General features: G+C 44.9%; 1 protein-coding gene and 1 long non-coding RNA gene across 2 annotated transcripts in view; one reads left to right on the top strand and one right to left on the bottom strand.

The window, feature by feature from the left end:
• Positions 1–3,475: 3,475 nt before the first annotated feature.
• On the bottom strand, positions 3,476–6,722 carry LOC104850468. The gene is made up of 3 exons (XR_776976.1): positions 6,518–6,722; positions 5,935–6,011; positions 3,476–3,655 (listed from the first exon to the last, which is right to left on the bottom strand). It is a non-coding gene; the product is annotated as an uncharacterized LOC104850468 (long non-coding RNA).
• A 377-nt stretch (positions 6,723–7,099) lies between these two features.
• Nt5c1b (5'-nucleotidase, cytosolic IB) overlaps positions 7,100–10,217 on the top strand; it is a 12,504-nt gene continuing 9,386 nt past the window's right edge. The window contains exons 1-4 of the mRNA XM_010607459.1: positions 7,100–7,222; positions 8,704–8,793; positions 9,004–9,177; positions 9,703–9,881. Coding sequence (XP_010605761.1) covers positions 7,190–7,222; positions 8,704–8,793; positions 9,004–9,177; positions 9,703–9,881 — 476 coding nt within the window. The 5' untranslated portion in view covers positions 7,100–7,189. The remainder of the gene's footprint in view (positions 7,223–8,703; positions 8,794–9,003; positions 9,178–9,702; positions 9,882–10,217) is intronic.

Below are 10,217 nucleotides of genomic sequence, written 5' to 3'. Positions count from 1 at the left end.
CAATTGAATACTCAAAGCAGCAGGTATAGTTACCATTTATACGTTGGTTTCCTATTCTATTATCCACTAAAAGGAAATGGATCTCTGGAGAAATTGCTGAGTCTGGGCATGGAGGAAAGAGTAAGATTAGTGGAAAGAATTTCATTATTCTAGAAAGTAACAAAGTGCTAAAAGAAACATGGAATGTATTTCAAAAGCACATAGGAACTCACTTGAAAGAAATCCACTGGTCAAATTTGGAACAGTCTTCAATATTCAAAAAATAATAACTATGTATTACACCCATTGAATAAAATAAGTAAGCACATGTACAGAAATGAGTAAGTATGGGTGAAGAAAAATACATTATTAAAGTACAATAGGGCTGGGATTTAGCTCAGTGGTTCCTGAGCCTGCCTCGCAAGTGCAAGGATCCGAGTTCAATCCCTAGGACCACAATCAATCAATCAATCAATCAGGTACAATAATATTTAGTTACATTGATGAAATAAGCAAGCCAAAAAATCATTAGTGGAAGCTAAAAGTAGAGATGAAAGTGTGATGAGAAATATTCACACAGTCTATTGTAGATTTGATATTATTTACAAAGGGACAAGTAGAACTTTATAATGAAGAATACAAATTTAACCAAGTCGCCAAAGTGATCACGTGAGTAATGCTGACACTGTGACCCTCTCAGTGAGATGCACTCTGAGGAAACACAGCTCAGGGGCATCTGAGTCACATGACCCGAATCTAACACTGAGGAGCTGTTAGCTAAACTCAAAGTAAAGGAAGACTACAAAGTATTTGGCTTATAATTTTCAAAAGGTCAAAGTCAGAAAAACAAAAAGGCTGAAAAACTATACTACAGATATAAGACCAAGGAGACATGAAAATTTGTGATCTTGCATTTGAAACAAAACAAAAAATGATAACTATAAATTATATTGAGAAAGTTGCAAATGTTAACACAGACTACGGATGACATTATAACAACATTGAATTGATATTTGTGAAAGTTATACTACAATTACATAAGGGAGCATCCTACTTTATTAAATATGCACTGAACTATTTAGGAATAAAGAAGTCTGGCATCTCTAACATTCTCAAATTACCAGAAAAAAGAATCTACTTGATACCACTTACCACTCTACCTAATTCTCTATCTGGAAATACAGAGATTAACTGGAATAAAACATAAATAATGGGTAAAGAAAGTTAACTTTCTTTTACTTTAAACTTACTGCCAGTAAGTTTCAGAATATATTAAAAGAAAGTGAATTTACACAGTCCAGTAGACAGAGAAAGACATTCAGAGCAGGTGAGTCTGGGCATAAGGGACCTAGGAGAGGGGAGGTTAGCGAGGCCGTTCTATGACAGGCATTGTGCCTGGCCCTTCACAGCCTGCGTCCTTCCTGTGAAGTTGCTATTACCATTGTTACTTTACCAACAAGGAAACAGGATGTGGAGTCACCTGCAGAGACGCATAGGAAGTGGTAGCATTATACAACAGGTGTGGGTATGATGCTGTTTTTCTTGGTAGCACACTACCTTTCACTGGGAGGCTGCTGGTTGCCTTGGAGATCCTGGTGCCTGGAAATGAAGGAAGTCACTGCAGGAATAGCGGTGACATTGCAAGCACAGTGTGGCCAACAGAGCCTTATGTGACATCTCAAACTGCCCTTTGTGCTTGTTTTATTTATTTATTTTTTTTTGTCTCTTTACTTAAAAGTCACCTACCAGGGAATGTCCCTTGGTCCTCACAGGGCCTCTGAGATGTGAATCCTCCAAGAAAACTGCTATAACCTTCAAGCCCTGGGGCCAGGCAGTGTCTTCCTGCAATACTCCAGCAGCAGAGCCTTGGGCATTGTACAGAAGTGGTCTCCCCACCAGCGGCTCTGAGGATGAGACCTAAACACACTGCACTTTGGGTGCAGCTGTGGATGTGCCTCCCAGGGCACTGTGCCAGCCCTTCTTAGTGCTCGTCCAGCTGGCCAGCATGGAGAGGAAATAGGGCTGTCCCTCCTTCAGATGAGGTATAAGAAGTTGATTAATGACATGCAGCAGAGTGGGCCAAGAAGGGGCTTCACATGTGTTTGTCTCAGGAGAGCCGCAGCAGGCTGTGGAAAGAGAGTTGTGCCTTGTCGGGAGGGGTGGTGGGTAGCATTTGCTAATTGGGGTTTGGTTAACACTGGTGAGTGGTGAACATTCCTGCTAATGGCTGTTGCAAATGGGAAAAATGGGATCATTTGTTAATTTTACCTATGAGAGTGTTGAAGGCAGGATGGAAGGAAAGGGGTGAAAAATGAACCATGTTGGCTAAGCTGAACAAAAGTGGAAAAACCTTCTCATAATTTTCTTTAAAAGAGCAAGACACTGATTTTCCAAGGGTGCCAAGCTCCCTTGCTCTTACGAGAGTGGTCACTAATTTGTACCTGACCAGCCAACTTCTAAACACTTTGGCCATCTTCCAGTCAACTTTTTCTCCGTGAGCAACAAACACACGGTTTTTAAAATGCCAGTTGTCATAGAGGCACACGTGATCCAGGACTGCTGGGTGGTGGGGGCAACTTGTCATAGAGTACTTTCCTAGCATATGTGCAGCCATGGTTCAATGCTCTGCACCGGAGAAAGGACCTACTCGTCAGCTGATTTTGATTTAATCAAAAGGAGATGGTCCAGGTGGACATAGCCTAATTATCTAAGCCCCTCAAAAGTGGGGATTTCTCTGGCTTATACCAGAAGACAGAGCTGCAGAAAAATCACAGTCTGAGAGGGATCCAACACCAGAAAGGTCCAGAGCTGAGACAGAGGGGAAAAGCCCCATGGAGCACGGGCCTGAGCACAGCCTCCAGGAGCCAAGACGGTCCTTGGCTTACATTCAGCAAGTTGGACCCCAGGCCCACAGCCAGAAGAGCCTGAATTCTTCCCACAACCTGGATGGGCCCGGAAGCAGATTCTTTCACACAGCCTTCAGGAAAGTCCCTGCCTAGCTAACACTCAACTCCCACCTGAGAAGAGCACAGAGTAGACTACCCAGCCTTCGGACTGAACAGAAGTGAGAGATGATAAATGGATATTGTTTGGAGCCGCAAGGTGAGGTGATACTCTAGTTCTACAGAAGTACGAAAGTAATACAGCCCATCAAGCCAAGCAGCGAGGGCAATGAGAAAGCCTGTGTCTTCCCCTTCCCACAGCCCACTCTGTGAGGCTCAGGAAAGGTGCATTGCTGCTGAGTAACCTGAGACTTGACAGTCCCCAAACCAATCCTTCTGTAACAGGACCCATTCTATTACCAGCTATATGAAGTTTTATAAAACAGTTTTGATTTGAAATATTACATGAACCCATAAGTCCCCACTTCAATCTGAAACTGTGGTTACTACCACAAAGGGGTATGTGGTGGTAAGTTATTGGTTATAGATCATTCCTTTTTCAAATGGAATTTATAACTTTCAAAACCAAAATGATCCTTAACACCTACCTGTTATTGTGAGGCACTTAATAATACAGCTGGTATTCGTCACACTGAGCAGTAGAGAGCAGCACTCCAGTTTTAAGAGCAATGAAGCAAGTGGTCTACATCTGTTGACCACACAGACAGGACACCAGCCTCGGTCACTCTACGTTATACAGGCACCTACTCCTAAATAGCTCTCTGGAGCTGCCACTGAAGACAATAAAGAAATACAATCTTATGAAATAAAGTAAGCCAAAACAAATGCTATGAATAACAATAAAGCTGGGTAAGGGTTATAGACCAAGAAACACTGGACAGGGAGCCCAGGGGTGGGTGATGATCAGGACAGGCGGCTGGTGTTTGTGGACACAAGGGGCAGAATTTGGATGGATTCAGAAGGTAAAGCAAACATGATCTGCTGAAGGCTTGAAGGTGAGAAAGAGAGGAGAGTGTGACACAACTCTCAGATGTATGCCCTAACGGCATAGGTGAATGAGTTATCATCTATTGGAATGGTAAACCCTGAGTCGGCCAGGCCAAGCTGGACATTAGCCAGCTCAGGTGCGACTGCACTGGTCACTGTAGAAATAAAGACCGTATGCTAAGGAAGTGATGCTCTGGCTGAAAAAGGACATAGGAAATAGTACTTATAATAGTGAAAACTTGGAAATACCCTAAAGATTCACTATGAGGAAAATCCTTATGCAGATTATTTTGTCCTTACTGTTATGGAGTCACTAAAATTTATGATTAATCCAAGCAAGTAATAACATGGAAACCATGCTTAACAGTATGCAAGAAAATCTCAGAACACAGAGTGACATATTCTATACAATTCTAATAATACTTTACGAAGAAGGAAAAAGTTAAACTGTAGACAAAATAAAAATTGGAAGATTATCACTCTAATATTGGGTATGTTGGGATAAGGGGTTCATGAAAGTTTTTTTTTCAAAACTAAATTCTTACTAAATTTCATTATTTTGAACTCATCTATCACACATCTATAAACTTTAAAACAATACTAAATGTTGACATTCTAACATGTTAGTGCCTTTTCTATTTTTGCTGTAGTAGATTAAATAGAATCAGGGAAGAAAAATTACAAAGGGAATTTTCATGGCTTGAATCTAGATGTCCCCCAAAAACCTCATGTGCCCATTACTGGGGCTTTGGGACGTGGCTGGATCTTGAGTGTGTGATGATAGATCAGTGCAATACTGGGACTAAGGCCGTGTGATTGAGTGGGTTTAGCACAGTTCTGGGTGTAAGGAGTAGGAAGCTCCACCCTGAGTATAGGTGGCACCACCCAAAAGGCTTGTAGCCTGGATGGAATATAAAGGGAAAAATGCAAGGCTTGCTTCTGCCTCCTGCCTGCTCTGTCAAGGACTGTTCCTTCTCTACCACGCTGTCCTGCCTTGGAGGCAGCTGACTATGGACTGCATCCTCTATAAACTGTGAGCCAAAATAAACCTTTCCTCCTTTATCTTGTGGGTGTTGGGTATCTAGTCCCAGAACTAAGAAAAGTAACTAAGACAGCAATAAACACATTTTTAAACAATATTTCTTTCCATGGCTCATGATGGAACAAATGGCCACGGTGAAGAAAAAGATCTTCTGGAGTACTCTCAGAATACTGAGGCCTGGATATATTACTCAATAATGTCTTACATTGTAAAACGTTCCAAGCTAATGTGTAATCTACTAACATCTCCAGAAGTTTTGGATATCATCACTATTCCCTGACCAAAAAAAAAAAAAAAAAAAAAAAGAAATAATGACAGAGTAGTCAAGTGAAACCCATGTCTCAGAACTCATTCTGCAATGTCTCCTTAGCGCTGTCAGGGGAATGGGCATATCCACTCAGAAAGCATGCCTAGAATCAAAAATTCTTTGCCAAAAATATAGAATGATTTCTTAGATTGCTCCATGTTTGTGGTTTTCTAACATGTTTTTCAAATCCTCTTCTGGAGATATTTTCTAATGTTATTCACAACTAGAACTGACAATAAAAATTACCTTATGGAGGCCAGGTATGGGTGATCTGGGAAGACCACATAATAATATCATAATAACAGAGCACACTGGCTTTATTCATGAGGTTGTCCTTATAGAGAGAGGAACCCAAGACAAACAAAAGATATACTGCCTACGTAGATGTGTAGCTTTTATATTCAACTAAAAGGAAATCTGGGAAAGAGCATATAATATTTAGCACTCAGGCAAAAACAATGTACTTATATATTTAGATCTTAACTCTGAATGAATTCAAAATACTTATTAGGTTCCTGTTCTTTTCTAGGCTGCATAATATGGGAAGAGACCAACAGTCAAGGAATTTATTAAACATATGAATGCTGGATTACCTAGAGGAGTAAGAGGCTGGATTGAAAGTGAAAGCAGCTCTTGGGTGTTTTTGAGAAGTACCAGGCAAAAGTCATGACTCAAGGCCTCATCTCTGCCAATTCTTCCTTTGGTGGAGCACTCACCTCAGAGCTCTGGGTTTTTATTTCTAACTGCTTCTCCAATGCTGCCTCCTCAGCCAGCCACTTTGCTGTCTATGCCACTAAGACAAGAGGGATGGGGAGAATCATCAAACCCACATTTGCTTGTTCACAGAGGTTCATGATTTTAAAATTTCTGGTCCTGTAAGTAGACTGCAGTTGAGATTAAATTATTTTCTATTTGAGCACTGTGGTCAAGCTCTAGCAAAAATTATGAATAAAAGTAATGATTAATGTTTATTAATCACTTAAGAACACCAGTCATTGTCTTCTTTTATGATATTTCAACATCATAATTTTTTATGTTTATACTATTATTTTTCCACTTTAAAATTGAGGCGATTGCAATTTAGAAAATCTAGAGTTTCCCAAGATCTCGGGCATGTCAAAGGTCTCATGCTTGGGCAATCTAACCTGGACTCTGTTTGCTAGGTGAGAACTAAATTCTTGGGACAACTTCCAATACTCAACTTGGTTACCAACAACTCCCATGAAGAAGGACACCAGAAATCTGCCTCAGTCCCCAGTGGTTTCAACAGTTCAGGTGGGTATGGCACATGTCTCTTACCTGCGGTGTGGGTTAAGAGAAAATTGGAACCATCAAAGGCAGTGTGTTGCTGGACTCAGTAAGCGAGAGTTGGAAGCTAAACTGAGAAGGAAGCAAACACAAGGAAGGCCGGGGAGCCAACGCCCTGGCTGTGCTCAGCCCCAGGAGAGAGCTGCCCCAGGGTCCTCCTCAACAGGCTTCACCAGGGTGAAAGCAAGTTCCAGCACCAAGTTGACTCAGGTCTAAACTCCACGCAGAGAACAAAAACTCAGCCATCACGAATGTAGAAGGCTGAACAGGGATACGCGGTGGGGTCCACCATGAGATTGGCAGCACCAGAAAATACGTAGCCCTGGGTGGAGCTGAAATGATGAGTGACAGGGATATGTCCAAAGACTCAGAAGGAAGGAAGTGACAAAACACAGTTACATAGCAAACACTTGAACAATGTTTAGACATTAATTCTTAAAAACACAAAAAACTGTTCTGAGGATGTGCTCAAATATGAAGACGCCATTGCTCTGTGAAAAAAGCGAAAGCACGGTGACCCTGAGTCCCTTTGTCACTGTGGAGTCACAGGTGATGTCACAATGCAATGCTCGGAAGGCAGCGCCAGGCTCAGGGGGAAGAACAGGAAATGGAAGGGGGGAATGAAAATCTGCATCTCAACCGAAGGATTTCCACACTGACGAAATGAGTCAAACATCTCTGAAGCAGAAAAAGAAGGTCAGTGAATGGAAAGCCCTAGAATCTTACTGAGGAGCTGAAGAAATGTAAATATCAGTTTATCCTTCCTTCCCTCTGGCAGCTCTCCGCAAACACTGATAATAATTCAGGTATTGGTTACACGTAGAGGAAAACAGAAGGAGAAGATGAGGAACTAAGGTAGTGGGAAAACAGATCAAAGCGTTAGAGTAATCGGCACCATCAGCCAGAATTTATGGCGCAGTATCATTGCTGAGTGGGAAGAGATAAAAACCCAACGCCTGTCTAAGGCATGCGCGGCCGGGCTGGTGAGGAGGTGTAAGCAGAGAACAATTCAGCGGGCAACAACAGTCACACAAAGGACGCGAGAAACGCAGAGGGACGTGTGATTCCGCTGCGCCCCTCATACTGAGCCTAGTCGGACGGCTGAGGGAAGCGGCCGTCCCCAGGCAGTGAGGGGCACCTACCCACCCTGCCCTCCCACGAGAAGAGCCGAGCATGCCCACATGCGGCAGGCAGGAGCACGCAGGAAACCCCACTCTGGCGGTGGTAAACCTGGGGCACGCATGCCGCGGTGCTCTTAAGACAAAAGATCTAATGTGTAGGTTGTTCTTTTCTGAACTAAAACCTCAGTATTCAGGTTTTATTGTGGTGCTGGAACTCTGCAATAAGTAAGTGGGTTTCAAATTAGTGTAGGAGCCGAACCCCTCTCCGCAGTTACATGCTCCTCTCACGAACACAGACAGATGTTTCTACTGTAAGACACAGAGCAGAAATGGATGAAAGAGTGAGGCTCGGGAAAGACCTTGGTCTCTCCAGCCTCCACGCTGAGCTCCTTTCACAGACAGCGTTGAAGCACGTGTGGGGACACACATCTATGTCTTCTCGACTGCTATTCAGCGTTCCTACAGGTCTATGGGGAACAGAACCTCTCTTTGCACTAGATACTGAGAGCAATTTGATCATAAGAACAGAAGATACATCTGTCAATAAAATGTACAGGATTAAGGGCTTTGTTCTTTAAAAATCACACTAATATTGGTGAGGCACAGATACACAGCACCACTGGTACTACAGCTATTAAGAAAACAGGAAAAGTTCCAAAACTCTATGACAAAAGTTACACAAGTAATGATCTTGAGAGGAATGGAGAAAATAAAAGTTATTCAGTAAACAATTTCATGTTTAAAGCCAAGTCACGCTGAGCCCTGGAACATTCTCCCATAGTATTTCCCACGTTATCATTTCTAAGTGATAAATGTTTCCTACCTTGAGCCTACAAACCGACAAATCTGTATGAAATTTACTTGTGTAATTCTTACTTATACATATCTTGAATTCACTCATGCTTGTTAGAACAAGGAGAAAATGTCTACTGTTTATATACTTCTGATAGAGGCAAAAAGACAAATTCTAGACTTTATCCTTTTGTCCCCAAACTCAAGGTTTCCCATTGGCCCTTGATGTCAAAAATGAATAATATTCTTTGTTTCCATGTTAAGAATGAGCCCGGGACGAGGTACTCAAAAGAGAGTCTAGACTCAGAAAAGAGACGGGACTCTGAGAAATCGGGCATCCGCCTGAGCACTCAGGTGAGCAGTTACAGAGCAGACCGAACCGGAAACCCCGTGAAGGGAACCCTGGGGTGCACACCACACTGAGGACACAAGGAGTCAAGGACAAACTTGGGGCGCCCCCAGTCCACAGCCCAGAAAGTAGCACAGATCTGCTCTGCCTGTGGGCAGTCAGGGCGGGAGGGGAGTCCGGCCACTGCCCTGACCACTTTCTGCACAATCTTTCAGATGAGGCATGCAGGCACCCCGAGTCACTCGCTGAGATGCCGCCCCATGCGTGGTCACCCGTCATGTAGACGCTGCCTTTGTGTAGCTGGGGGAACTAGCCCCTGCCGCACAACACATATTTATATTCACATGTGCCTGTTGTGGGAGCAGGGCCAGCAGATCACCATGATCAGGGTGAGCAGCGACTGCACGGCTGACTGGGAGGGAAAGGGTATGGGAAGGAAGCTCTCCCACCCCTTCCTCGTCTCCCGAGAGAGGGCGGAAGGCTCCCTGTCCTGAGATACAGCGCTAACAGCCCTGCTGCAGCCATGGGCAGTGCCAGACGCCCTCACCTTTCCAGTCCGGTTTCTGTGTCAGCTGAGAATAAACTCACCCATAACAGGATGTGGCCCAGGGGGGAGACGTCCGCTCTTCCGACGCCCATAGGAGAGTCACGGGTGACAAAGTGCGAGCTACCACGTTGGCTTTTTGGCTTTGGGTGTCCTTCGAGGGGACTCCCCTTTGTAGCTTCACAAGGAAGTCATGATCCAGCCAGAGGCAGAACAGGACAGAGGTGTGAGGATGATTAAGGGTCCGCGAGGGCAGTGGCTTTGCTGCGTGGTTGCTATTGTTCCCTGGCCCAGCCACTGCGGGGACAGCAGGTGCAGGATGGAGTGTGCGCTGGGGAATCACACCCTGGGCGTCCTCTCTCGTTGACAGGGATCCCAAGAAGTATCAGCACTGAAGACAAACTCTCGAGGTGCCTTCGTGGGAAATCAGTGGTCCCGAACGTCACGAAGCCCGTCCACCAGGCCCCGGTCGGTAGACAAGCCCAGAAGCAGGAACAGCAGCCTTAAGGTAGGAGGAGCGGCGATGGTGAGTGCGCCTGGCTCTCCCTCGTGAGGACCCCGGGTTAGCCTGGTCTCGCAGAGAGCACTGAGGCGCAGGGCTGCACACCGAGGGGGCCAAGGCCTGGGCGCTTTCTCCTTCCTCCCGTCCCTTCTCCAAATGCGCATCCGAGGCTTCTAGAAAGGGTACAAGGGCAACAGGAGGGAATGCTTGGCCTGGTGAGACTGGGCGATGCGTGTTCGCAGGCAGCGCGCATCTGGGCCAGGCTTGCCTTGGTAACGTCGCCCACATCCCTTCCGAGTGACCGGCAAGGGCCGTGTGCGTGCGGGGCGACTCATAGCGGGGAGGGGACAGCGCCCCCGCCCCCGGCCTCGAACCCGCGCCTC

Source organism: Fukomys damarensis, unplaced genomic scaffold (assembly GCF_012274545.1).
Source record: "Fukomys damarensis isolate Sample0158 unplaced genomic scaffold, DMR_v1.0_HiC HiC_scaffold_2, whole genome shotgun sequence".
NCBI classification, from domain to species: Eukaryota; Metazoa; Chordata; class Mammalia; order Rodentia; family Bathyergidae; genus Fukomys; species Fukomys damarensis.
The sequence above is the reverse complement of the archived record's forward strand: the minus strand, read 5'-3'. Positions and strand labels throughout refer to the sequence as shown.